We start from the raw sequence: 27,042 nt of genomic DNA, 5'->3' as shown, positions 1-27,042 counted from the left end.
AATGGTGGAGTGCTTATTCCCTGCGTGTGGAGCGGATGAACGCTTTTCCGGCCAATCGGCGTCCGGAACACAGGGCGGGGTCCCCGGACTTCTCCACCCGCTCGATTTGTGCGTTTTTAGGGTGGGGAGGAAAGAAGGGAGGGAGGACCACCTCGCAGCCAGACCGCGGCCGTCGAGATGCTTCGCGTTGTCTCTACAACCCTTCCGTTCGCATCCCCCGGCACAGCGCAGCGGCCAGCGCACAACGCGGAATACTCTCTCCCGGACTCCCGCTCTCTCGCCTGATTGCCTCCCTCTCTCCTTCACAGTCACACCACACGAGACCACCCAGACACCCAGAGAGCTACCCTATCTGCACCATCTCGCCATGGCGGATCCGAGTCGCGCCGCTTGATGAAGCACCGCAACCACAGCCCAACCCATGGCAGGCGTCAAGAGATCCCTCGGCGCCATGCTCGGCCACGAGGATATGCTCGCGCGAACTCCTCCGCCGCCGCTCGCCCACTCGCGCTCGCAGTCGCAGTCGCAGTCTCATAGCCAGATGAGCAGCAGGAGCAGCAGCATCAGTAGCAACAGCCAGGCGCAGACCCAACCCCAGATCACTCTGACACCCCCGCGGGGGCCGCTTGGTGCGTCGCGGCCGGAACCCCATGATGCCCTCACCCGCCCGTCCTCTCCAACACTCCCTCCGTTGACGGGGGAGGTCCCCGAGTTCAGCTCGGATGCGTCCATGCTCCTCGCCGGCGTCCGAGGTGCTGGCAAATCCACACTCGCAATCATGGCGTCCCAGGCCATGAACCGAAAAGTCATCGACCTAGAGACCGTCTTCCAACGTGCCACTGGCTTCTCCAGTGCCGGCTACAAGTCCAAGCACGGCTCACCTGAGTGTTACAAGCAGCAGGCCAAGGTTCTCCAGAGCACTCTCGACCGCCACCACACTGGCTGCATCCTCGTTTGTTCTTGGATGGAGAGCCGCGTCCAGAGCCTGCTCCGAGAATTTGCAGCCACCAACCCCGTCATCCACGTCGTGCGTGATGCCGATGCAATCCAGCAGCACCTCAGGATCAACGACGCAGGCAAGATCCGAAACCTGCTCAACGTTAGCAGTGCCATTTTCAGGACTTGCACCAACTTCGAGTTCTTCAATGGCTCAGAGAAGCGTGCCAAGTCTCCAGAAAACTCCACCGCCAGGCTGTCACTCCTACAAAGAACCCCCACTCCATACCTGACATTGAAGTATGTCGAAAGACATTTACTCAAATTCTTGTCATTGATTTATCCGTCGGGCACGATCCCGTTTATCGAATCTGCCTTCCCCCTAGCTCGAATCCCTACCGAGGAGCGCCGCTTCACTTATGCCATGTCAGTCCCGTTATCCGACGTCTTGAACGAAAGCGTCGACATCGAAGAGCATGTGACTGGCGCAGATGTTATCCAAATCGTTGTGCATGATCTTGCCGAGCACCTTGAGGAACATCCCGGCTCGGCTATACCAACAAACGAACTCAGCGCCAAGTTGGCGGGTGATATTACAAGGGGCGTCGGAAGGGTCAGGAGAAGCACGATCCTCCCCATCATCATCCACATATTCCTTCCTCACATGGCTAGCGAAGATGTAGTTCGGGTGTACCTCGACCTCATCCACCACGCTGTTCGACTCGCTCCAGAAATGATGACGGTCGACCTGAGGTTAGACAATCATCACATATCTCAAATATTGGTCGCTCGAAAACGAACCAAGATCATCGGAAACTGTTTCATCGTTACAGATCCCCCACCCTGGGAATCTTCAGTCTGGATATCCTATTACACCAAAGCCAACCGTCTGGGGTGCCACCTTGCTCGGCTGATCCGTCCGGCAACGTGCATCGAGGACAACTTTAGCATTGCACACCTGAGGTGTGCCGTCGCCGCAATGGAAGAGCCCAAGATACCCCTAATAGCGTACAACTCTGGGCCGTTGGGTCGCAATTCGGCTTCCTTCAACAGTATCCTAACTGTTGTCCGGCCAGAATCCCTTGCAAGGGTTAACCCAAAGCCCCCAATCACGCCATGCGTTACGGCCCTCGGAGCAACTGAGGCTTTGTTTTCGTCATTTATCTACGACAAAATGAAGCTCTACGTATTCGGCGCCAACGTGGACTACAGTCTGTCTCCGGCCATGCATACCTCTGCACTGAACGCGTGTGGAATCCCACATCGCTATCAACCCTTCTCCGCATCCACACTTCGTGGCATCAAACACCTCCTCGAAGATCCCAACTTTGGAGGTGCCTCGGTCGGCCTTCCTTTCAAAGTCGAGGTAATAACATTGACACACACCCTAAGCAGTCATGCTCGAGCAATCGGGGCTGTGAATACCCTAATTCCAATTCGTCACCTAAACCCTGACGGCTCAGTTCCGATGGGAGCAGGGTTCTTCTACGGCACCAACAGAGCAGGTCCAATCAAGGCTCTCTACGGAGAAAATACGGACTGGGTCGGCATCAGAGCTTGCATTCGTCGCGGTCTCTCTCCCGCCAACGCTGTTGTGTCAAGCAGCTCTGGGTTGGTCATTGGCGCTGGAGGCATGGCGCGTGCCACAGTGTATGCAATGCTCCAGATTGGCATGAAGAACGTGGTTGTTTACAACCGTACCCTCAAAAATGCGGAGAAAATGGTGTCTCACTTTACCCAGCTTCTTCAGAAGAAAGACTTCAAGTTGTTTAGCGCCGGATCTGAGCCCGCGCGCTTCCACATCGTTGAATCACTGGACGAGCCCTGGCCGGAAGATTTCCGATTACCTACGGTCATTGTTTCGTGTATCCCGACGCACCGGATTGGCGATATGCCCGCTCCTGACTTTACGGTTCCAGAGCCATGGCTCGGCAATCGTACTGGAGGCGTCGTGATCGAACTGGCATACAAGACGCTCAACACACCCCTGCTCGAGCAGATTAGAAACGAGTCGGCAAGAGGCTGGGTGGCAATGGACGGACTAGATCTACTCCCTGAGCAAGGCTTCGCTCAGTTTGAACTGTTCACTGGCAGGCGGGCACCAAGAAGGCTAATGAGAAGGGAGGTCTTTCATGCGTACCCAGATGAGGAGGGCAAGTCCAATCTTGAGGAACTGCAGCCACGCTTGCAGCTCCTCGACGAGCAAGAAGCATAACAAGCGAAAGAATAAAACGAAGGGTTTCGAGACCCAATTCTGGACGAGACACTTGGCGCATGTACTTGGCTTAGCGTAATGAGGCGTTGGTGGATGTTGTTGAACTGCATGTAAATACGGGCAAGTAGAGCCGCACTTAGTGTGCATGATTACTTTTTGAGGCTTCACTATGATCTCCCGTCCATACTTCTCCATGTCTGCGTAGTACTCAACTTAGGGATCAGCATGTACTACACGTCCCACCGCTAGCTTTAACAGGAGAGAGACGAGGGAGAAGGGTGCAGAACATGAACTAAGCAGGAAAGCGACGGCTACTGTCTGAATACACCTTGACTACACAGCATTGTAAAATTTGGCCTCGTTGCGATGTGCTTATTTCTTAAATGCAAGGGGTTGAGGATCGTTATCTGCTTGGACCCGGTCTTACCAGCGAGGACAGCCAGAGCAGTTGTAATCAGCCCAATGAGGCATAATCACAAGAGACTCATGCATCTTGGCACACTGTGGAAATGGAACAATCCCTGGTCTGCTGTGGCTGAGCAGATATGATAAAAGTCGCCAAGAGCCACGACGTAGACCGGAATAAGAGTACATATTAGAGTCCTATAAGAAGTTGTAATGGCTTTAAGGCGAAGACAAATCAAGAAACTCGGTGCTTTAATTGAAATGCTATGAATTGCCGTTCAATCCGCACTAGCTAGCATATCCAGACACATGCACGCCTAGCTCAAGAAAGCTTATACGCATATGCCGTAGAATTTGTGAGAGGGTCCATGTACATAGTGAGCTAAGGTTCGATGAGTTAGACTTTGGCCACTGCGTTGGAAAGACATGAAGGAAGTAATCACTCACTGTGTCTTCCGAATAGGTATGCTCGCTAAACCCAAGATCGACTGTACCATTGACTTGGCCTGGAGAACCGTCCCAGTCAAAACGATAAGTCCGGACATTGACCGTCCCAGAAGTAGGTAGTCCCAAGGTACTCAAACCAGAAATATTGATGTCGTAAGGCTCCTAGACCGTCCTAGTTCCCGCAATGATCTTGACGGTATTCTCCGATGTGTTGGCGAAAACGTCAAATATGAGATCACCGGAAGCGGAGGTCTCAACTCTGTTGCCGGTCATCCCTGTATAATACTTGTACAGCTGCCATTCGCCGTTGGGGTAGTATGTCCCGTTGGTCTTGTAAATCATGTAGTTGTGCAAGTCCGAGCCACCACCCCAGTTAGCACGGAGACAACGGAGGTTGTGTCGCTCGCACTGGGCTAGGTAGTAAACCGAGTTGGCAGGGCTCTGTTCAGATGTCCAAGCATACTCGTTAATGTCAAATGGTCGGACTGGCAGATTGTACTGTTCCCGCAGTGTCTCGAAGTCGAGGATCGTTGTGTCAGGTTGACGCTCCCACAATCCATAGATCTATGGAAAAGATTTAGAAAATTGTCAATCACATTCCAATTGGAGGAAAATTCTTGTCCATACTAAATACTACCTTTCAAAAACACTGTGTAGTCGCGAAAATGACACCCATTACCCTTTATTAAACTACTTACACAAGAGCAACTTTTTAAAGGAAAGCTAGAGTTGATTGATGTTTCGAATACGATATGATCAAGGGATTCATGAAATCTCTGTGAATACCTTTAGGCGAGTAAGTCGCTTGAAGGGCGTTTGTAGATGAGAGCAGAATGCCACAGAATAAATCTGCAAATATCAAACCTGCGTTTAACAGAAATCCCACTCAATATAATATCTACGCATGAATTGTAGCACCAACAATGTGAAATAAACGAATAGACTATAAATTTTGACTGGCTATCTGTTCTGTGGTATTAGTCGACGGACAGTATGGAGGTTCTAGGTATCTTATATTCACTACAACCCGAGTTCGATATCACCAATTTGTTAAATGGCAATACACAAATTACTTAACTGCTAGTTGTTTCCTCCAACTGGCGGTGACTCAGCGCTAATCAAATTGGATGGGGTGACTTCTACACCCAGCATGTCAATCAATGGAAGGGCGCGAAATATGGGCCTACCTAGCGTGTTAGTAATTTTCGGCTTACTATCTCCTCATCCTGTTCGCCATCATCTACCTTAAAACCTCCTCTAATTTCCGTTCAATTTCAGCCTCTCAGAATAGTTCTTCATCTTCTGCTTGTACAGAAAACACAATACATTGAGATTAGTAGCAAATCAAGCCAAAGCTTGACACCAACATTGCCATGGCTCAGTCAGCATGCTACGGTACGTGATATTCCCCTCACTGACAAATATGAGTGGTACTGACTCATCATTCCGATATCAGTGACCCTGGATGTCTTCACGGCCAAAAGGTAATAGTTAATAGTCAAAGAGAGAATAATCGTCATGATTTAGCTAATACTGAGTTTTTTAGATTCAAGGGCAACCAAGTCGCTGTCGTGGAGGTTCCCAACGAACCGTTGTCGACCAAGCACATGCAGATGATTGCTCGAGAATTCAACTTCTCCGAAACGGTTTTTCTGCATCGCCCAGACCCAGCTCAAAGACCTAAGATCAACATCTTCACCCCTGTGAATGAAATGGACTTTGCTGGGCATCCAGTCATCGGCACCGGTCATGTCTTATTTCGCCAGCTTCTATCCAACCCTAAGTACGCTACAAAGTCGACACCAAAGTCTCTCGAAATCCAAATCAATGCCGGAATTGTCTCCGTCCAATATGACTCGGAGAAGCAAACTGTGTCCGCCCAGGTGCCACACAATGTCCACATCCACAGAGTGGGTGCGCCATTGAAGAGCATCGTGGATACCCAGCCAGGACTTGCAATCAGCGACGAAGTCAAGGATTCATTCCCGTTAGTCTCCATCGTGAAGGGAGTTACCTACGCCCTGGTGGATTTTACGAAGCAGCCTGACTTGTTCGCTTCCGTGATGCCTGGCCCGTGTCCTGTTACTCCGCTCGACGCTGAATGGGCACCGTCATTCACGGGTGTGATGTATTACAGAGTTTTGGGTACTCGAATCGAGCAAGACAAGAAAGTTTGGGATCTTCGAGTGCGCATGATTGCCATCAATCTGGAGGATCCGGCTTGTGGCAGCGGCTCATGCTCGTTGGGGGTATACCTTGCTCTAGAAGACGGTAAAGCAAACGGCTCTTACAGATTCTACCTAGACCAGGGGTCGGAGATTGGGAGAGACAGCAGTATAATTGTGGACATTGTGCTTAATGAACGTGGAGATGGGGTGGCTTCGGTGTTGCTTTCTGGTCAGGCAGCGCCTGTAACGGAGGGAAAGATCATGTTGCCTGAATGATGGGATCCTGGCTAGTAGTCACATCAGCTAACATATTGTCAATCCTTAATCATCGTTTATTCACATTGCTCATCATCTTCATCTTCCTTTTCCCCCCACGGAAGACTTTCCCTTTCAATTCTCTGTTGTTATTTTCTCGGCTGGACATGCAGTGCTCTGCTTCGGTTTGCGTTTGATCTATCCGCCAGATTTAACTTCACGGTCTTCGTATCCTTCGCCCATTTTGCATACAATCCTTCAACCTTCGCTTCTTCAACTCGTACAACACCAGCACATCTCCATCTCGCGCACGATCACTGAGTGTCTCCCACTCTCAAAACACCAACGCATCTCTACTCATAATCATCAGACTATCAACCAACACTGTGCTAAAGAAGGTATAAGCTAGAACAACATACCACCACTAAGAGTTGAGCAGGTCCTCAAACAGGTGCCATCCAGGGCGAAAGATGCATGACACGCTAACCGGTGCACCCATGGGTACGCTTGTCTATTAAAGATCATTGAAGAATAAAAATACATAAAATTAAGGAGCATATATTGAAGAACAGATATTAGAGCACGTAATAAATAAAAAAACTCGTCTTCGTTGTGTACATAATTATTTTTATCAAATATCCTTTTATTATTTTTGCTGCAGAGAATACACGGGCGTTGACGGGTACCTATCGATTCTTGACTTATTCTTTCTTGGCTACCTATATTGCCCCCAAAGTCCGGAGAGGTAGTACTGGGTACTAATTTTTGTACTCCAGTGCTATCCTGATTCCCAACTAAGTGGCAGGACTAGCACATCCTCGGTATCTGATCTCCCCTTCCCTCTCACATTCCATACCGCTCAATATCTTCATCTACGTCATGCCGAGATCGGAAAACACGTATTGGTATCAGACTCTGGGACTGCCCCACATACTCCGGAGCCCTGGCTTCAAATCCCCAGACTTAGGTGGATCTCCCCATTGGTTTTATGGTCCATAAGGTAAACCCCGTAAGGCGGATCCCGCTCAAGAGCCTCTCTCACCCTATCTAGCTGATTCGTTCCCAAATGTAAGAGACTTGCGTATTGAATGAGCTCGAAAGTTGTGGTGCATCGGCGATCGTCGCACCAGGTGATGTGTTTAGTATCTTGGTCGACGAAATGCCCATAGCTGTCTGGGTTGAGCTTGCTAGTCCATGCCTGCTGTATGGCACCGCCTTTTTCGAGACTCCACCAGCAAGTTCTTTCGATCGAGCAATGTTTGCTGGAGAACGGATTGGTGGGTGGTGGATCGGAGTCCTTAGCCAGCGGGTCGCAGAGGATATCGGTATAGCAAATGCGGCACGTCATTTTCTGTTGCGCGGGCCGATGGCAAGGGTCGCCTAATGTAAATGACTTTAAGCGGGTGAGTCGATCGGGAGTGGTCTGTAGATGAGGGCAGAATGCTCCAGGGAAAAAGGTGTGCAAGTCCTTAAGCTTGGCTAAGCAGCCATCCCGACGGGTGCGAATGTCAGTACTGTCTATGTCTAGAGGTGAAGACCATTGAATAGAATAACCGCCGCCCTTCATTATACGATCGTGTTTAATCGCCACCTGATCAAATTTGCATGACGTCTCCCGGCATGTCATAGTAAGGCATCCATTCTGCTTGATCCGAGGGTCTTCAACCCAGTTTCGCGAATCTTGAAGAGAGAACTTCAGATGGGGGCAAACAGTGCAGTAGCCTTCAAAGCCGATACAAATACGAACAGAGTCGGATGCCTTGCGTTGAGACTCGGAGAAAAAGATGGCGGGGTGGTCGGCATAGCACTCTGTGCAGTACAGAGGCTCGAAAAGGGCAGCAACTCGGTGGCCATAATTCGGTTTCCTCCTAGCCTCTTGGCAAGGTTGGCAACGAGTGGGTGCCGCGTTCGCAGTGCTGGTGCCCTGAGTCTGGTGAGAAGGCTGCTCAGCGTGCTGCTCCTGCAGGGACATGTTGCTCATGCGTGGGGCGAGGTGCTCGGATAGGGGTGTTGGTGTTGTTGGTGTTGAGGCGCTTGCAGTTTCGTTGAGGGCACTTGTGGATGGTTGGTCTCGATATAACATCTTGCTGTATTGGCTTGTCGGTAGTTGGTAGAGCTTGCCTGGCGTTGTAGAAAACGCACGAGATGAAGGTGAAACGGCTGAATCCTAAGACGTGATGGTTTACGAAGAGGTGGTGGTCGAAAAGGAGCAGACAAAGAAGTGATAGAAAAATGGGATTCATGCACATCCCAGTATATAACCTAATCCTAAAAATAAGTTGCAGTCCAGAGAGGTTTACCATTAGGTAAGAAATGCTTGAATTGTGGATAAAACTGTGTTTTTTTACCTTGTGCTGGCAACTTGCTCACTTTGAGGGAGCAGACAGAAGTTAGATTAGTCCAGAGAGGCTGTGTAGTAATACTAATTCTTAGCATCCATCCCTCAGACGAAGCGAATTTTTATTTATTAGGTTAGATTTAATATGATAACTTTTTGGCCTAAGAGGTGCTTGGAAGCTTGCTAGCTGTGTCAAATGACGACAAGGGTATTGGATAAGGTCACTGGATGTGCTGAAGATTAACGGCTGGATGAGCTTTAGAGGTAATGCATCGTATGCCCTGAAAATTGAAGGCTCAACAGGCTGAGTTGGGGTCTAGGTGATTTACGGATCTCGGTGGGTTCGCTTCTACGCATGTTGCCTAAGGTGTAAATGATCACATACCCTATGGGTTAAGTGGTTTTTGGTGCATTTCTAACCATTCTTAATAATAGTAAGCTGCTACAAACCACTGATATGCTTTGATGTATGGCCACCGAGAACTTGGCCTCAGAAGCCGCACCCTTCCCAGCTATCCATATATTTAGTTGTTTGGAACGAAATTCTACCAATTAATAGACTGTGATCGGTCATACATAATATGACCCACTGCCAAGAAGTTAATCCAGTTCATACTTATCTAGCAAGCTAAATACAACCATCACACCATCCATCAGTGGACTTCCCTTCCATCCATTAGATCGAAATGGACTCGTCCAACTCCGACAAGGTCTTCTAGCTGTTTAGCACGATTTTAGAGAAGGAGTCCACCGGCCTAGTTAAGAAGAGGGGCTTGACATACAGGCTGCAGCAGGCGTTGGCCGGAGCCATTGTCGCTCTCTTTTTCCGCATCAGGCGCGCTCTAACATTTAAGTTACCGTACATAAGGGTGGGAGGCAACTTAGTAAGGCGGGACATCAGGAAACTGATGAATGGGGTCACGTCCGCGTCCACCGCCGCGGTCAAAGTCCGTCCGGTTGATGCACTTTGGCCTCCAGAACTCCATCATTTCATTCTCGACGAGCCTGGGATTGCTGCCGGCGTAGATACCGCCCTGCGGTAACCCAGGTGCATACACTACAGGCCATGTCGGTATCGTGCAAAGTTCCTGCGGTTGTTTGTTAGCATCAAATGGTTCTGGCATGGAATAGCAACAGGATCGGGGCTGGACTAACGTTCGACGCGCATTGGCGGTCACACTGAGACCACGTGTCCCACCCAATCCATTCCAAAACGTCAGCTGCGAGCTTACTCTTCTCTTTGATCTCTTTAGAGATGGAAGGTAAGTCTGAAGGTTCCCCTTGGTGTCCAAAATAGTTGGTTGTATGTTTCTCACTCCACTCAAACATATCCCATTCCCAAGTGCAGAGCTTCTCCATGACAAAGTTTGTCGAGTGGTAGAATAGGACCTCGGCACGCGCAAGCTTTGCTGGATTGAGTAGAGTCGTGTAAACGGACGCGCACCGAGAAATGGTTTGCTCCTTTGATGTGACCGAGCTATCGGGGTTGGAAACTTGGTACTCCAGGTAAGGGGCAAGGATTGCATGCGACAGTTCATGGACCTTTGTTATAATGGCCTCGGCCTCATTCTTGGTGTTATGCTTCCATTCTAAGGCTGACTTCATCTCCTTGGCCCGTGTACCATGCTGGGCCTGGATAACCGTAAACAGGGCCTGCCAGTTGAATCCAGAGCAACCAACATCTTCCGAGGTCGACGATGTAATTTCTCGCAGCCATGTCCGAACCGTTTCGACGTCGGTCTTGTTGATGTCATGTAGTCGATGTCCTCGTCGGAGGCCCCACCCGTTCTGGAACGATTGATTTCCGACGATGCCGCCATGGTGGGAGCTAGCGAGGCTAGTCAACGCCGGGTCGTAGAACGACACCATCCGGCAGACGTCTAGCTTGACTCTCGATTCCGGCGGGCCGCCCTGACCGTGTTGGCCGTAGTGCCATGTGGCGCTCCGAAGCCACTCATACGAGCCTTGCTCGGAGAAGACATTTCCAAACCCAAGAGGGGGCTGTCGGTTGGGATCCTGCGGAAGCAAGGGGGGGTTTTCTTCCCGGTTGCCGGGCACGGTGATGTTGGTGACGAAGAGCTCCTTAACTTGAGCAGCGGAGTAGTCACAGATTAGGACCTCGAAGCCCGCGTTCATCCTCACAACGCCATCGATGCCGAGGTCAGCGACCAAGTCGCACAGGTCCAGAGCCCTCTGGTCGTCATCATACACGAGGTCATATGACGGGTACAGCGGGACTTCGCCTTGAAGAACGGCCATTTGTGAATCAAGCGTGCCGCCTGGGGTCAGGGTCGCCGACTGGCCGTCCAAGTAGATGATGTTGAGAATACGCGTCGTGCCGTATACGTGCAGCTTAGACTCGCCGAACCCTCCGTAAATGCCCACTGACATCTCTCTGCCCATACCAGGTAATTAGAATACAAAAATGGGCAGTGGGGGATTTTGAGACTCTTACACGTCAAAAGCAAAGAATGTAGGCTTGTCTGGAGGGCCAGCAGCGTGCTTGGCATGATACAGAGTGGTGCCCAGGGACAATGTACCCGCCACGATAGAATGGCCAGCAGCGTGCTTGGCATGATACAGAGTGGTGCCCAGGGACAATGTACCCGCCACGATAGAATGGCCGTTGGGCGCATATGAATTGGGCCACTGCTTCAGGAGCCCCTGGACCGAATCAAGCACAAAGAGCGCGGCCACACGGTAGTCTTCGTCGGAAATCTGCGGTGGCGGGATAGGCGGGGCGAAGGGGGATGAGGGAAAGCTTCCGGCCCAGAAGTACGGGATTGCGAGGACCGAGGCCATACCGATGACCGTCATCACCAGGAGCACGGAGTTGGACGGGCGGCTTTTCCAGTTGTTGCTCGACGGGGACGGAGGCATTGTCGCGGAGAGAATACTCCGATGCAACGGCTTTGGGGAGGGCATTCGCAGAGCTCGCCGGATGGGGGTACCTCGCGGGAACTCTCGCTCGCAGTCGGCTAGGCTTCAAAATCACAGCGCTCGCTCTCTCGGCGTGTGGCAAGACCGGCCGCGTCGTGAATGGAGAATCTGCCTCGAGCGGGAAAGAAAATAGAGGATTAAGTACATCAGGCTGGCTCTGCGACAAACGAGCGAGGCGCGCACAGCTTAGGTGTCAGGCCGGTCAGGTGACTCGCTGCACACACCCACCGGACCTCATCAGGACCGGCCACTCGCCCTTCTCGACAATCGCAGTCTCTCTCAGGATGACCTCGTCGGGGCGGACGTTGTGTTTCCACATTACTGTGACGAGGGCTATGAAGTTCGACACAGTCCTCACCATCGCTGGTTCTACAAGCAGTGCCTGGAGGCTGATGAAGCCCTCATGTTCAAGCTATATGACAGCGCAAAAGACGAAGTTCAATGTAAGTCAATTTGGCCTTGATAGGGATAAGGAGCATACTGCTAAAACATTAACAGTTTGTCCCCACGCCGCATTTATCGATCCATCGGTCCCAGAAAACACACCACGACGTGCTAGTATTGAGCTTCGAGCTATTATCATAGGTTAACGGAGAGTTCTTGTACTATAGGCCTCTATCGAAGTCTATTATGAAAGCAGAACATTGGTTAAAGAGTTCAAGGATGCAAGAACTGGATCACCTTCATTGTTTTGCCAGGAGACCTCTATAACGTATTGTGGACGGTGCCAGATAAGTTGGACAAAGTAAGAGATGTATTAATAGTCCTCCCTTATAGTCAGATGTATGTACTATATTGGCCTCATCGGTGCTTTATATAATCTCATGCAGCTGAGCAAAGGATGGTGTGGCATTTCCATTAGACATCTCTAGTCCCAGGTATATTTTAGGCTAGGTGTAACAAACGAGTTCTTGAAACTTCTGTGAAAATCATAAATATAACGCGTAGACTGAATATATTATTACGGCAATAGAACGAGCTATTGGAAAAAATAACAGACAATGCATAGTCTGGCTTATTCGCAATCAGGAACGTGTCTGGAAGAATCAGATCCCTAGGATACACTCAAGCGTGATGCAAGTACCCATCCGTTGGATAGATATTGACTAGCAAATGGTACCCAACACATCATCTCGTCCATCTTAGAACCCATAATTCAGCTGAAGCCACCATTAGTAGTAAATGGGGTTCTTGGGGTCAGTTAAGTCGAAGATGACAGAGCTGTGAGGACGAGCACCACCACGGCTCTTAGTGAAGATGGACTCAAAGTCGATAGATCGGTTGAAGCTGAGGGATCCGTCGTCAAGAATGTCAATCCAGTGACCCTTGTAGTCGGCAGGGGTATTGACAACAGAAATCTGTGAATGCAAATGTTAGAAGACTTCCTCTGCGCGCATTGTAAGGGGTTACATACATCTCCAGCCTGGACGAAGTATCCAGTGACCAATAGGTTCTTCTTGTCGGGAGAGATCTTGACATAGTGCGGGCCGATGATAGGCTGCTGCTCATTGGGGTCATCGAGGCGCTTGACGTTATCAAGGTCCGAGATATCGAGGGCGGCGATGTGGTTTCCAAGGGTGATTGTGAAGTAAGCGAACTTGCCATCGGTGGAAATATCGGAGTAGATGGCAAGGGATTCCTTGGCCTTGTCGCCGAGATCGTAAAGGAGCTTGGCCACACCCTGATTACCGTTGGAGTCCTTGCGGAAGGGGTAGATAATCCAGACCTGACCAGGACCAACGGCACTAAATGGTGCAAATAACATTAGCCGTGTTATTGGCTACTGATTATTAGGAAGGGCACTCACGTTGCAAGGGCAGCACTCTCCTTGTTTCCGGGGATGAACTTGACATCCTGGATACCTTGTCCCTGTGAATGCGTTAGGAAATGGCTTGTCCGCAAGTAGCTTTTTATCACTTACGTTGGGGATGGTTATGGTAGAAATGATCTTGCGAGAGTCGAGGTCCCAGAGCCGCAAGGTGTCCGCCTTTTGGATTCCGGTAGTTGGCTTCAGAATCGACAGGGGTACGACAAAGTCAGAAGTAAGAATAATCTTCTTCTTGAAGTCAATGCTCAGACCGTGAGGGGAAAATTGCTTTTCAAGAATGTTAAGCGTGCTCTGAACATCTTCCGGCCACTCATGGAGGATGTTTCCACCGGCATCAGTCTCGATAAGTCGGCCAGGCGAAGTGCCGACGGCGCTACCCATGTAGGTGATGAAGAAGCCACTGTCGCCAATGATTAGATACAGTCCGGCAGACACAGGATATTACGTACCCTTCAGGCTTGGCTCGGATCTCGTCGACGATGGAGCCCAGAAGACCCCGGTTACTGTGGCTAAACTTGGGGTGGTATGGGTCCGAGGTGTCGAAGTAGAATGCAGTATCCTGGGTCTTCAGGAGGGACAGCAGACCACCACCGACCAGCAACTGTCCGTCAACAGACGGGCCCAGGTGATGGGGAGAGTTGCCACTGGAGGGGACGTCGGTGATATCAATGAAGGTACCGAAGGTTTTCTTGAAGGTGTTAGCGACTTGATCCTGGCGGTAGTATAAGTGAGATTCTAACATCATCCAGGCTGACGGTAGCCAAGAAGTCCTTGTGCTTGTTGTCACCAGCTCCAGTCCAGAAGTAGCCAATCTTCTTGGGCTTGATGTTGGACACCGCAAAGGGAGGGCTGTCCAAAGGAGGAGTGGGAACCTGCAGGATAGGCAGTGGAGGGGCGTTTTCGGCCAGAGGCTCAGTCACGCCAGGAATCGCGGGAATCAGAGGCGGGAGACTGAGAGCCGAGGTACGTGTGGCCAAGTAGCCCACAAGGGTGGCGAGAGAAACCAAGGAAGGCATTTTCAAGAGACTTGCAAGGACGGTGTAAGTGGCTCCGATCAGTGTGGTACTGTTCGTTGGAATGTGTGAGCAAGTTGATTGTGTTAGCTTGGATAAACGAGAATATTTGAGGGAGTTTCTCCAGCATATATACTTGATCAAGTGTCCCTTGGTGGTGGCGGCTTCCTTGGTCTAGAATCCCTCTCACTGGGCTGTCACATCCCCTGAACACCACAGCTGTCCTCTTGCCTCTATTTCTCATAGATCAAATTGTATCATCAAGCCTCATGAACACACAATCCAGCTTGGTCCGGGTGTTTTTCAGTATCGGCTATCGCAATCCCCGAGCCCATCGCTCTTCTGTCCGGGTCGTCGATACCATCTTTCCTAGATGTCGTCTAGTCTCGATGATGTGATGGCAAGAAAAGGAACAAGCGGCAACCGGAAATGAAATTGCCGGCTCATTCGTGTTACTGATCAGCAAAAAGTCTTCTGGATGAGTGATCAGGCTCTCAGCTAATGGCCGGTAGTGTCATCATCATGTATGCGGAAGTGTGATAAATTGCCCAGTGACGTTGATGGCCACAAAATAGGAATAGCCTCACTAACTTACTTGTCTTTTTGGTCAATCACTGTGCCCCTTATGGATGCATGCTAGTAAGAAAACCTAAGACAATGGGATGTGGCTGGCCTATTTCGGCACTCTAGTTACTGCTCATGAAATGGGTAGCGTCTGTGCCATTTCTTGAACGCATGATCAGTATATTTCGATCTACAGGTCTGTAGGATGATACCATATTCTTGGTGTATTCACCAAGCTCGTGACTGGCCTGCATTTCAGTTCTGCAGGGGGTTAGCTGGGAATGGTACTGTGTTCATTCGCCAGAGAAGGTAATCGCCTTACAACACTAGGCCCTACGAAGGCAGTGATTTCCCAGGAGCTACCATGTAAGCTGCTTCTGGTTAAATATGACCCTGTCGCCTTCGTATGCGAGCACAGATCCCCAATGCATGCCGTGGGGGTGGATGTGTTGGGGACTGGTGTGGCTGGCTACATCCAGAGACAGCCTGGCAGTCTAAATTGGGATACCAGGCTCCATGTGTGGATGATCGTCACTGTAGCCTCAGCCTTGGGTAGAGACGTCTTGTTAGCTGCGATTGCGACTTCCATCCTGTTCAGGTCCACTTTGGGTCCACGCCGATGGACCGACGCAGACTGGCAACACCGTGAACCACTCAGTGGCATACCATCCTGAGCGGTGCTTTTGTATCTCGACGCAAAACAGGGTGGACGCAGGCATTCTAAGTCTCTTAGTACATTGCAAAGAGAAACTTTGACAGATTGCAACGGTTCCATCCCAACGGATCAGGGACAAGCAAACCGCCGCCAGTTTTGAGGCCAGTGTCAGTCCACCGCAAACTCAATCAAACCCTCTTCGATCAACAGGGACAGCCGCTGCCATCCACTGGAAAGAGGATATTCATTACCTTGACTTTACGCTTAATACGTGATTGAATAGCGCGGCTTCTGATTCGCTCGTCGTAGCTTGAGTCGCTCAACGTCGGTGCTAAGAGTGCGGGTCAATCACGTTATTTCAACCACCAATGTCGAAACCCCGGATTTCGCCCCAGATCGTAGGTGGACTTGCTTTTAAGACATGATCATCCTGCAACAGTCTGAATCGAGGAATTCTCAGCTTGTCTCTTTCTTGGCAATATTTTTTGCAGATCTCCCGGCAGTCTAGCATCCGAGAGCCCTACCGCAATAGCTTCAACGCGGTAGTCATCAATAGCGTCGTGGAGGTCATCACACGCGATGACCACAAGAGGGCTCGGAGTGAATTCGTCATTCGCGCCAAAGATTTTGTATGTCTCTTCTAATTTACAATTGATTTGAAATTGAAGATCTTGCTCTCTTCGAGATGCGTTCGTATGAAGCTCATCATGAAGGAGGTAAGTGGCGTGGGTGGCCCGGGAGACAACGCCGCCGCGCTGTGCGGGACAGAATTTGTCGGTTCGTATCTCAAGATCCGGAGTGACAACTCTTTCCTACGTCTAAAGGTACTATAGACTATAAAGACTACATGCATAGCCTTCCGTTTCTTGCACCCCATTCATTGCTTTGTCAATTGAAGCATTGAAGGCTTACGTTCCTTCGCCATACTGCTTCTCCTTCCCGAGCCCCTCAATTCTAGTCCCAATGAAATACCCATCCATGCTCTCGGCCTCTTTGGCCTTATCCTGGGCTGCACAGTTTACCGCTGCAGCTCCCCAGGCTGTTGATCTCCAGAAGCGAGACGCAAAGTTTGATGAGGGAGTGCCAGATGATGGCAAAGGAAAGGGCGGCCCTATCATAGGTATGTCATTGATGTTGAACCCTCTATTCAGATTGCCTTGGGGTCCTTACTAATTGCTTGTCTACTACAGGGGGGACCAACAAGGAGCTTGATCTCCAGAACCCAGACAACCTCGGTCAGCAGCCCACTGACAATGGTATTGTTCCGAACCTCAAGTGGAGTTTTTCTGACTCCAAGACGCGGATCTTGAAGGGAGGTTGGGTTCGTGAGCAAGTTATTCAGGACCTGCCCTCGAGCCATGACATCTCAGGTGCCCAGCAACACCTCAAGAAGGGAGCCATTCGGGAACTTCATTGGCACCGTGTTGTAAGAGCACCTCCCCTCAATGGTCTACCTTCATCCTTGAGACACTTGAACTCATACTTCTCTTCAGGCCGAATGGGGTATTGTCTACAGTGGCTCCGTTCAAATTTCCGCCGTGGACGAGTTCGGCAGATACCAAGTCGAGCAGCTCAACTATGGCGACATATGGTACTTCCCCAAGGGCGCTGCCCATACCATCCAAGGACTCGGCGAAGAGAATGAATATCTTTTGGTCTTTGATGATGCGGACTTTGACAAGGCTGGGTACGTTTAATCGCCCGGCAGGCTGGCCAGGAGTTCCGTTGACATTTGAACAGAACCACCTTCATGGTCGATGACTGGATCAACCACACTCCAAAGCACATCCTCGCCAAGAATTTCGGAGTTGACCCAGAGGTCTTTGAGAATGTCACCAGCCCGAACCCGTACATCTTGCCCTCTGAGGTTAGCAAGAAGAATGTCACAGATGGGCCCGCAGGCACTCTAAACGGCGACAGCTCTTTCGTGTACCGCACTTTCGAGCACGAGCCTGAAAAGATTGGCGGAACCGGCGGCGAGTTTTACAAGATCGACTCGACCAACTTCCCCATCAGCAAGACATTGGCAGCGACATTTGTTACGCTGAAGCCCGGAGGTCTCCGCGAGCTTCACTGGCATCCCAATGTAAGGATTTACTTCATAGTGTTTATGTTTGGAACTTCTTTTGCTAACACGTTGAATAGGCTGAGGAGTGGCTATACTTCCACAAGGGAACGGGTAGAGCTACCGTCTTCATCGGCAACGCAGCGGCCCGAACCTTTGACTTTTCTGCAGGCGACACGGCCGCATTCCCCGACAACTCCGGGTAAGAGGACCGAGCCAAATATCACAGCGATGATACTAACACGGCAATTTCTAGACATTACATCGAGAACACCTCGGAGACTGAAGACCTGGTCTGGATCGAGGTGTATAAATCTGATCGTGTCGCAGACATCTCCTTGACGCAGTGGTTGGCTCTGACCCCTGCCGACATCGTCGCGCAGACGCTCAACGTGACAATCAGCTTTGTCGAGTCCCTGAAAAAGGAAAAGCAGGTGTTGATCGAATAAGGAGGTAATTAGGTGGTTGGTGGAAATGGAGGCTGGGGTTCTAGGCGCCTCGATAAGAGTGGCGTGTCGATTCAGCGCTTCAGACGGTCGTGTTAATACTCTTCAATGGCGGCAAAGTCGCCATGTCTGGATTTAAGGCATTTATAGTGCGTAATTATAATCTCAATGGCTTCAATCTCGTTGATTCGACCCAAACCCCGCAGCGATGAAAGCCAGTGACTTAATTCACTCAAGATGTTGTATTTTGGTGAACCGTGATGGTGCATGTAACGCTGTGAGGCCGACTTCGGCGGGGTTTTGTTAGCAGGCTTGCAGTGATAAAATGTAAGATGCAACAAAGAGAGTGTGTATTGTGTGTTGTCGGGATCTCTGAGACCTAGGACCTAGCTAGGTAGCTTTCTGTACTGCTCTGTACTCTACTTACTAGGTTGGAATACCTTAGGTGTAGGAGGCAGAGCCCTCAATGCGTACAGGAATGCGTACGGGAATGTGTCTAGGGTGGCCGAAATGATCACCTTACAGCCGAGCCTCGACCTCCGAGACGCCGTACTCACATTCCTCTGCACTTGCGTCATAAGCCTAATATGCGCCGGCTCCAAGCGAGCCAACCTCCCCAAGCTCAGTGACTTCCCGCCGCCAATTGACTCTCTTCAACACCCACACCTTAGACTACCTACACCAAGCTCCCTTGCTAAGCTCCTTCACGATGCGAGCCGCAACAATTGCCTGCGCCCTCGCTTCGGCGACCCTGTCCCTGTGCTCCGAGCAGCAGGCCCCTCTATTCGGCTCGCCCAAGCAAGCTCCCGCCGCCAGTGATGCCGACGCGCCGTCGTACCGATCGGAGCTGCTGAAGCTGCACAAGGCTCTCGTCTCGACCGAGTCCATCTCCGGGGCGGAACACGACGTCGGCGAAGTTCTTTCTCAGTACCTCGCCGACCTGGGCTACATCACCCAGGTCCAGCCCGTCCCCCCGCGCGACGATACCCCCGCCAATAAGGACCGCTTCAACGTGCTGGCCTGGCGAGCTGGCATCGATCATGATCCGACCGTCTTGCTGTCAAGCCACATTGATGTCGTCCCGCCACACATCCCGTACGGCATCGACGACGGCGAGGTCACCAAGCATACCATGATCAGGGGCCGAGGCAGTGTGGACGCCAAAGGCAGCGTCGCAGCTATGATTATTGCGCTGGACGAGCTGCTCAAGGAAAAAAAGGTGGACCCCAGCAAGCTCATGATGCTCTTCGTCGTTGGAGAAGAAGTTAGTGGCGACGGCATGAACCAATTTAGCAACGCTGTCGCCAACAAGGAGCTCCCCTACCATTTCGAGTCCGTCATCTTCGGTGAGCCGACCGAGAACAAACTTGCGTGCGGCCACAAGGGCGCCCTCTTCTGCGACATCAACGCCAAGGGCTTCCCCGGCCACAGCGGCTACCCGTGGCTGGGCAAGTCGGCCAACGAGCTGATGATCCGCGCCTTTGCCAAGGTTTTCGAAACCGACCTGGGCAGCAGCGAGTTGTTCGGAAAGACCACCGTCAACGTCGGTCGCTTCAACGGCGGAGTGGCAGCCAATGTCATCCCCGCGTTCGCAAACGTTGGAATGGGCGTGCGAGTCGCCATTGGCCCCGAGGAGTCGGGAGCTTCGATTGTGCAAGAGAAAATTGAGAAAATCTTCCACGACATCAGCGAGGATGCGTTTGACCTCCAATGTACCCCTGGATACGGGTCCGTCGAGTGCAACTGCGATGTCGATGGTAAGTCCCCTACGGCATCTCTGTGAGGCAGTCGCTAACACCACAACAGACTTCGACACCATTGTCGTCAACTACGGCACTGACATCCCCAACTTCAAGGGCGACCACACCAGATATCTTTACGGGCCCGGAAGCATTCTGGTTGCACACGGCGCGAATGAAAACTTGACCGTTGCTGATCTAGAGACGGCTGTAGAGGGATATCAGAAGCTGATCCTCCATGCGTTGAAGCAATAAGCCGTCTACTCCAGGAGAAAAACCCGCGAAACCTCCATCAATATAGTCTAATGTTGGATATGTTGCCTCCCGCTTCCTAAACAAAAGGAAAAAAGTACAAATAGATTCAATTACCACTTGTGAAGCGAATTCATGCTTCAAGCACCAATCACCTTGGCCCATCGTTCAGGCATGATCTTGCTAAAGTCAAACTTGCCGTCCGCTCCCTTCTCTACGGCGCCCTTTTCGGTGACGACAGTGTCGATAAGCTCGGCGGGGGTCACGTCGAAGGCAGGGTTCCAGACTCCAACCCTCTGATCAGCGGTGGCGACACGCACCTTGGAGGTCTCGTCGATGGTGCCGTCTGGCTTCACGACAGCTCCAGTAATCTGCGTAAGCTCTTCGCCCTTCCTCTCTTCGATCTTGATGCCTTCTCCAGTCTCGGTCTCAAGGTCAATGCTGGTCGTGGGCGCTGCAACAATGAACTTGATGCCGTGGTACTTGGCGAGAACGGCCAGCTGGTAGGTTCCGATCTTGTTGGCGGTGTCGCCGTTGCGCACAACTCGGTCAGCGCCAACGATGACGGCCGCAATGTTCTTCTCCTGCTTTCGGTTGCGGAAAAGAGAGGCGGCCATAGAATCGGTAATCAGGGTGCTGGGAATGCCCTCGTAGACCAGTTCGAAAGCAGTAAGTCGGCTTCCCTGGTTGTAAGGTCGAGTCTCGGTGCAGAAGGCATGCTGCAGGAGGCCCTTGGCCTGAAGGGTGCGGATGATGCCCAGAGCAGTGCCATGGCCAGAGGTGGCAAGGGATCCGGTGTTGCAGTGGGTGAGCACGGAGATCTGCTGGCTTTCTGAAGCACCAAGAGCGCGAAGCCACTCGGCGCCAAAATCACCGATGGAGAGGTTGGTCTGCAGGTCCTTCGCGAAGATCTTCTCAGCTTCTTCGATGAAGGCAGTGATGATTTCCTCCTTGCTGGCTGCAGAGCCCACTGCCCTTATATGCGCCTTGAGCTGGTTGATAGCATTGGTCAGGTCCACAGCTGTAGGACGGCTCTCCTTGAGGTAGTCGAGGGCGTCGTCGATCTGGGCAATGGCCTCGGCGCCGGAGGACGCTGTGAGGCTGCCATTGAACAGCTCGACGGCGAGACCCAGGCTCGCAACGATGGCAATGGCGGGAGCGCCACGTGTGCGCATAGAGGCGATGCTGTCAAAGGCCTCGGTCCTGTTTGAGACATCATCGTAGTGGAACTCGTGCGGGAGACGAAGCTGGTCGAGGACCAATAGCTTGCCACGGGTGTACTTGACGGCCTTGAGGGTAGACATTGCGGCTTGTGTGATCTTCCAGAGAACTGAACGACACTTGAGTGAATAAAGGTATCAAACTTTTAAAGAAAGGTTTCCTGCGACGAGATTCTGCAGCAGTCTCACTCACCAACGTGGACAAAATTATTGCCCCTCCATGACATTCTGCCACAACCCCGCCATGATCCCGCTGTGGCGTCATGCACATCCAGCCAATCATGGCGCTCCACAGGTCTCACCGCCCTGGGAGCGGAGAAACGCGTGCTCCGGTCGTTGGCGGTGAGCTCCCTGCCCGAACAGGGAGGTGCGCCGCCAATACAGGGGCCCGTACAGGCGGCTGCTGGGCTACTTAGTTAGGGACAGCTTGGAGCTTCAACGACGCCAATACATACACAACGTGGACCGACGACCATGACCAGGGCCGAGTCGCGCTGTTTGCCATGGAACAGCAATTTTCGACGTCGAAAGTGACCGGTGCGCATCCCCGATTTCCATTGTGTCTGGCCCTTTGCGCTGCGGCAAGCCAGCGCTGCGAATGCTAACTCACATATCGCCAGTCGAGTATTTCGACCCTCACGATGTCTACAAGCTCCTCGCCCCAGGGCTAGTCCCTCGTCTACCCCTACACAACCTACACTGGCAATCGCATGCCGGACCGTTACGGTCCATCGATACCCTCCACGTCGAGCTCGTCCAGGGAGATGTCGAGCCCGCATCCGCTGTATCGACCCAGACGCTGCGCCGATCCGCGAGCACCGCCGACGATGGCTTCCAGACCCAGAACGTAGGCGCCCGTGCCGCCTCCACCGAGCAAGTCGACGCGCTATCGCTTCCTTCAAGGGCTCTTGGAAGCCAGCGACGCCATCAGATCCCCGGCTTGCGCCGCACGCCCTACCTAAAGGTGCTTCTGGTGCGATGCGACGACAGCGACTCATACAAGTCCTCCGTCCGGTCGGAGATCAAGGAATGGATCAAGACGAATACCCCCCCGAAGATCACCCCCTCGTCTAGCAACTCAAAGAAGAGCAGCAAGCAAGAGAAGCACGACGCCTTTGAATACTTGATTGTGCATGTCGTCATCCCCAATACCGTCGCCGCAACACAACCAAGGAGCAGCAACAAGTCAGAGGGCGGCGCGTCAGAAAAGGCAACCTCCATATTCCGCTCGGGATCAACTCCTCTCTTAGAAAAGTTGCGAACAGATTTTGGCGGCACCGGAAAGTCGGCAATGGACCGCATTGCCCAGATTCGAATCGGCATCAATGACCTGCCATACGACCTCCTACCCAGGGTTGTCCCTGCTGTCCCAACGGGGTACTCAGAAAACGAACATGATGCGGAAACGGCTTGGCAAGAGCTGGTAGCGAAGATCAAGGGCCTCATCCTCAGCTCATTCGACATGCGGGTTACCCAGTACGAGGAGGATATCAAGGAGAAAGACGGTCAACGAAGTCTTCCCGGTTGGAATTTCTGCACCTTCTTCATTCTCAAGGAAGGCCTCGCCCGAGGTTTTGAGAGTGTCGGCCTCGTCGAGGATGCGTTGGTGGGCTACGATGAGCTCAGCGTTGGCCTAGACTCTGTGATCCACGAGCAAGCCGCGGAGGGATCACCAGAGAGACACGGCGGCGCCATGCTCAGCTACACTGATGAGTTGAAAAGGAATCTGGAAAAGGCGCTCGCCAAGGCAACTGGCGGGACTGCCGAGGATGAGGAGGCAGTTGACCTGCAGTCGAACGAGGCTCCCGGTAATCATTTCGAAGAGATTCCCATTAATGCAACGAAAAAAGCATATCGGGACATGATATTGGCGAACAATGTCTCAGTCTTTGATTTTCGTTGCTACATCTTCGCACGACAAATCACCTTGCTGCTGCGTCTCGGCAACGCCTGGTCAACGCGGGAGGAGCTCTTGGCCAAGTTGAAGGATCAGCAAGACTCTGTCCTCCACGGTGTGGCTCCTTTGGCCCCCCCTCCCAAGCATGCTGAGGAGGCGGAAAACCTCGCAATGCTGGCCGAGATATGCCGAAGGACCCTTCAGTTCATTCCATCAGTATCTCAGGTTATGCGCCATGATATTCTTGCTGCAATGGCAAAACAGAACCCGGAAGACGAAGAAGACCCGGCCGATTTATATCCTCATTTAACAGAAGTCGTGGACAATCTTGTTGCGTCTTTCGCATTCTCAGTTGCACAGCAAATTCTTGCTCAGACTTCGTCAAAGGCCCTCCCAATTCCTCCTTCGACCCTCGCCCCCACCGATAACCACGAGCAGAAGGCGTCAATCCCTGAGCCGAAGACGATGATGCATCCTGCTCGAACGTCGTCCCTCACTGTCCAAACGGGCCCACACCCATCACAGCCCCCTCTGAGCCCTGGTATTTTCCCAGGACCTGGTATGCCTCCCATCGAAGACAACGGTCAGACTGCACAATTCCTCAAAGCCGGGCTTGAGGACCTGGCTGCCAGGCGTGCAGAGCTCCACATGCTCTCCAGGAGTATTCTGGATAGCCTGGGAAAGAAACGAGGATGGAGTGATGGCTGGAGCGAAGCCCCTGTGATGGGAGAGCCAAACGCAGCGGATTTTGAGGACGTCAGCCTCGATGACAACTCAACTACTGAGGATGAACCATCTACTCGGGAGGCCGTGTCGCCTTTGGTGGCCGGCATTGAGAGTCAACTTCTAGAAACCGCTCTGGACAACTCAGACAACTTCTACCGACTTTATGAGATCCTCACCGATAAAGCCCTGCGACATTATACCGTGGCGAACCATGACCATGCCGTAAAGGCGAATATGGCCGACCTTGCGGTACTGAAGTTCTACCTCAAAGAGTATGGTGCTGCCGCAGACTACTTTTACCAAGCAACGCCCTTCTTCGGCGCGAGCGGATGGAGCTCGCTGGAGCTATCCATGCTGGTTATGTACCTACACTGCCTTCGCGAGCTCAAGTCAAAGGACGATTATGTTCGTGTGGCGCTTAAACTACTCACCAAATCGTGCGCCGCTGAAAAGGAGCGACTGGAACTCAAGTCTAAATCAGTGTCGAAGATTTCCAAACCCGATATCCTGGATGAATCGTCAATGAAGGGTATCGTCGGAAACCTATTTGATCTTGCATCATCGCTTCCGAGCCAGGTCAAGGTCCATCTATCCAATTTCTTCACCAACATCGAATTGGCTGGAGCGCCAGAGTACTACGATGGCGAGGACAGGTGCTCGTTGACAATCAATCTGCGAAGTCTGCTTCCTGATGAGATTAAGCTTGACGGTGTGTCATTGAGGGTCTCTGCGACTGAGACTGGCCCAGTCAAGGAGCTGAGATTCGGGAAGCGAGAGGACATTGTGCTTAACCCTGGCCAAAATAGCATCAAGGTTGACTGCACGGTAAGTTTCAACCCTCAACTCATTAGACCTGTTCGCACAAACTAACTGGGTGCAGACTCTCGTTCCCGGCAAGTACAGGATTGACCATCTTGGGTTGTCCTCGAGTAATCTCTTCCTCCATTTTGAACGCGACATCAACCACCCTCCACCCCAAGATGCCGACATCTTCAAGCATCCCGATGTGACCCTGTTCCAACGTGCCAATGCGCTTGATGTTCGGCTCATGGCCACGAAGCACACTACGCTGGACAAGACCAATACGCTAGACCTGGTGCTGAGTCCAGGATGGAACACGCTGAAGTACTGTGAGATCCGAGTGAAGCCTGCCACAGGAGGACTCCGACTCTTGACAATCGATGCCAGGGTAGTTGACTCGGCGGTGGACTTCGCCAAGCATCCCGAGGCAGGTGGCGTCTTTTACTTTAACGATGTTGCCTCGAACACAACTGCCACTATCCGCTTCCCCTACTCGGTTGAGCAGGATATGGGCGACGTGTCCGCCAAGGTCGAGGTGTCTTACACCACGGAATCGGGCGACAAGTTCTACTTTGCCAAGTCCATGGTGATTCCCATCTCTCTGGCGCTAGGTGTCAACGTCCAGGACGTGTTCAAGCACCAAGCACTCTTCTCACGCTTCAATGTCTCGACGTCAAGCGCCAGCCCTCTGCGGCTCTACAAGAGCGAGCTGCTCCACTCTGATCTATTCGATTCCGAGTTTGGAGTTGCACCAAAACACACCGTCATTATCTTCCCCAAACAGCCAGCCACGCTGCTCTACAAGGTGAAGCGGAAGTCCGGTGTGAAGACTACCACTCGGGTGGCAAAGACCATGTACTTGAAACTGCATTACAGCATATTGCAGGCTGAAATTGAGGAGCTGGTGGTGGCATCAATCCTTGAGGCCCTTGAGGAGACGCCACTGGTGCAGTACGCCAGATTCATCTCGGCCGTCGTCATCAAGGAAGTCAAGAGCGGGATGCAGGTGCAGGATCTCGAGCGAGCAGCAGTACTATGCGCGGTGACAACGTCCTTTTTGGCGGATGTTGCTTGGGAGCGATACTTTACTGGCATCGGCCGGATCCCCGGCTCACAGGACAGCGCAGCAAAGGCCATCGACACGCTTCTAAAGGAATGGCAAAAGTCACATCCTCGTGTTCCTATCCCAGCGTCTCAGGCGGCGGATCCGAGCACCATCCTCATCCCGGTAGAGATTCCGTCTCTGTCGATTCTTCACACGGCCGATATCCGCCTCCAAAAGCCGCTCACGACGCTGGTGGATGAGAAGCCTGGGGTAACCCCCACGGTGTGCATCAACCAGATGCTGCCTGCCACGCTGCAACTCAAGTGGACCCAGGTTTGGGATACTGTGACGCAGCACAAGGCCGACCAGGAGTTCAGCTACGAGGTCACTGCACCGGTAGACACGTGGCTGCTTGGCGGGCGTCGCAAGGGCCACTTTGTGATTCCCGGGTCCACCGGCGAACCACTGTCTTCGAAGCCAGAGACAGAGGCTGAGATTCCACTGGTGCTCATTCCTCTCCGCGAGGGCTGGCTGCCGTATCCGAGCGTCGATATCCGAGAAGTCAAGGACACGCCAGCGGCCGCTAGCGTGAACGACGGCCTGCAGACATGCGAGGTGGACTTGAGAAACCTCGGCGAGACGGTTCGGGTGGTGGGCGAGCGGAAGTGGGTGACTGTGAGTCTAGACGCAAGTGGGCCTGGAGGCGGGCCGTTGGTGTTGGAAAGCGAGGGGTTGGAGAGAGAGAAGGGGAGAGTGGTAGCGTAGATTTGTAATAGACGTAGAGGGCAAATGATGGGTGATGATGTACAATGACCTCGTTTACAGAAGCTATCGAAACTGTTTGTGTGTGTGTGCATTGTTTCCGCGTCGCGTTGCCAGTGACAAGGTTTGCGCATAACGAGACGACTAGACTAATGCAAGAGAGCAGCCCGTGTGATGTCAACTGCAGTCACCTCCATCACACCCATCGCAAATGAAACAGACCAGACGCACCTTGATCCCAACAGATGATAGCCGACATGCATGCATGCCGCATATGCACGCCCCGTCCTGGCCCCCCCCCCCCCCCCTGTCACGTCGACGTTCG

The 27,042-nt window shown here is 52.1% G+C and overlaps 10 protein-coding genes across 10 annotated transcripts; 5 read left to right on the top strand and 5 right to left on the bottom strand.

Moving 5' to 3' along the window:
- Positions 1 to 175: 175 nt before the first annotated feature.
- Positions 176 to 3,474, top strand: BGZ61DRAFT_441744 (uncharacterized protein). The gene has a single exon (XM_046244627.1). The coding sequence runs from the start codon at positions 422 to 424 to the stop codon at positions 3,149 to 3,151; it is 2,730 nt and encodes a 909-aa protein (XP_046111053.1). The 5' UTR covers positions 176 to 421; the 3' UTR covers positions 3,152 to 3,474.
- A 691-nt stretch (positions 3,475 to 4,165) lies between these two features.
- Positions 4,166 to 4,679, bottom strand: BGZ61DRAFT_527233 (uncharacterized protein; the record flags this gene model as incomplete). The annotated part of the gene is made up of 2 exons (XM_046253082.1): positions 4,166 to 4,567; positions 4,674 to 4,679. The coding sequence occupies 2 exons, from the start codon at positions 4,677 to 4,679 to the stop codon at positions 4,166 to 4,168; spliced, it is 408 nt and encodes a 135-aa protein (XP_046111052.1).
- A 543-nt stretch (positions 4,680 to 5,222) lies between these two features.
- On the top strand, positions 5,223 to 6,510 carry BGZ61DRAFT_380938 (uncharacterized protein). The gene is made up of 3 exons (XM_046242634.1): positions 5,223 to 5,398; positions 5,460 to 5,487; positions 5,550 to 6,510. Exons 1-3 carry the CDS (start codon positions 5,377 to 5,379, stop codon positions 6,445 to 6,447), a joined length of 948 nt encoding a protein of 315 aa, XP_046111051.1. The 5' UTR covers positions 5,223 to 5,376; the 3' UTR covers positions 6,448 to 6,510.
- Positions 6,511 to 7,375: 865 nt separating this feature from the next.
- Positions 7,376 to 8,398, bottom strand: BGZ61DRAFT_527231 (uncharacterized protein; the record flags this gene model as incomplete). The annotated part of the gene is made up of 1 exon (XM_046253081.1): positions 7,376 to 8,398. The coding sequence occupies one exon, from the start codon at positions 8,396 to 8,398 to the stop codon at positions 7,376 to 7,378; it is 1,023 nt and encodes a 340-aa protein (XP_046111050.1).
- Positions 8,399 to 9,645: 1,247 nt separating this feature from the next.
- Positions 9,646 to 11,155, bottom strand: BGZ61DRAFT_340097 (uncharacterized protein; the record flags this gene model as incomplete). The annotated part of the gene is made up of 2 exons (XM_046239277.1): positions 9,646 to 9,852; positions 9,920 to 11,155. 2 exons carry the CDS (start codon positions 11,153 to 11,155, stop codon positions 9,646 to 9,648), a joined length of 1,443 nt encoding a protein of 480 aa, XP_046111049.1.
- Positions 11,156 to 12,876: 1,721 nt separating this feature from the next.
- Positions 12,877 to 14,548, bottom strand: BGZ61DRAFT_527229 (uncharacterized protein; the record flags this gene model as incomplete). Its single annotated transcript, XM_046253080.1, has 6 exons — positions 12,877 to 13,062; positions 13,119 to 13,449; positions 13,512 to 13,573; positions 13,626 to 13,932; positions 13,982 to 14,220; positions 14,273 to 14,548. 6 exons carry the CDS (start codon positions 14,546 to 14,548, stop codon positions 12,877 to 12,879), a joined length of 1,401 nt encoding a protein of 466 aa, XP_046111048.1.
- Positions 14,549 to 16,742: 2,194 nt separating this feature from the next.
- On the top strand, positions 16,743 to 18,519 carry BGZ61DRAFT_410859 (putative oxalate decarboxylase oxdC; the record flags this gene model as incomplete). The annotated part of the gene is made up of 6 exons (XM_046243252.1): positions 16,743 to 16,884; positions 16,955 to 17,190; positions 17,258 to 17,451; positions 17,505 to 17,850; positions 17,910 to 18,031; positions 18,086 to 18,519. The coding sequence occupies 6 exons, from the start codon at positions 16,743 to 16,745 to the stop codon at positions 18,276 to 18,278; spliced, it is 1,233 nt and encodes a 410-aa protein (XP_046111047.1). The 3' UTR covers positions 18,279 to 18,519.
- A 465-nt stretch (positions 18,520 to 18,984) lies between these two features.
- Positions 18,985 to 20,269, top strand: BGZ61DRAFT_489970 (acetylornithine deacetylase; the record flags this gene model as incomplete). The annotated part of the gene is made up of 2 exons (XM_046250279.1): positions 18,985 to 20,032; positions 20,082 to 20,269. 2 exons carry the CDS (start codon positions 18,985 to 18,987, stop codon positions 20,267 to 20,269), a joined length of 1,236 nt encoding a protein of 411 aa, XP_046111046.1.
- A 137-nt stretch (positions 20,270 to 20,406) lies between these two features.
- Positions 20,407 to 21,570, bottom strand: BGZ61DRAFT_527226 (uncharacterized protein; the record flags this gene model as incomplete). Its single annotated transcript, XM_046253079.1, has 1 exon — positions 20,407 to 21,570. The coding sequence occupies one exon, from the start codon at positions 21,568 to 21,570 to the stop codon at positions 20,407 to 20,409; it is 1,164 nt and encodes a 387-aa protein (XP_046111045.1).
- Positions 21,571 to 21,926: 356 nt separating this feature from the next.
- BGZ61DRAFT_380924 (trafficking protein particle complex subunit 10) lies at positions 21,927 to 26,809 on the top strand. The gene is made up of 3 exons (XM_046242633.1): positions 21,927 to 22,023; positions 22,107 to 24,934; positions 24,990 to 26,809. Exons 1-3 carry the CDS (start codon positions 21,990 to 21,992, stop codon positions 26,718 to 26,720), a joined length of 4,593 nt encoding a protein of 1,530 aa, XP_046111044.1. The 5' UTR covers positions 21,927 to 21,989; the 3' UTR covers positions 26,721 to 26,809.
- Positions 26,810 to 27,042: the final 233 nt, after the last annotated feature.

This window comes from Ilyonectria robusta (genome assembly GCF_021365365.1).
Source record: "Ilyonectria robusta strain PMI_751 chromosome Unknown BGZ61scaffold_2, whole genome shotgun sequence".
Classification (NCBI taxonomy): Eukaryota; Fungi; Ascomycota; class Sordariomycetes; order Hypocreales; family Nectriaceae; genus Ilyonectria; species Ilyonectria robusta.
The sequence above is the reverse complement of the archived record's forward strand: the minus strand, read 5'-3'. Positions and strand labels throughout refer to the sequence as shown.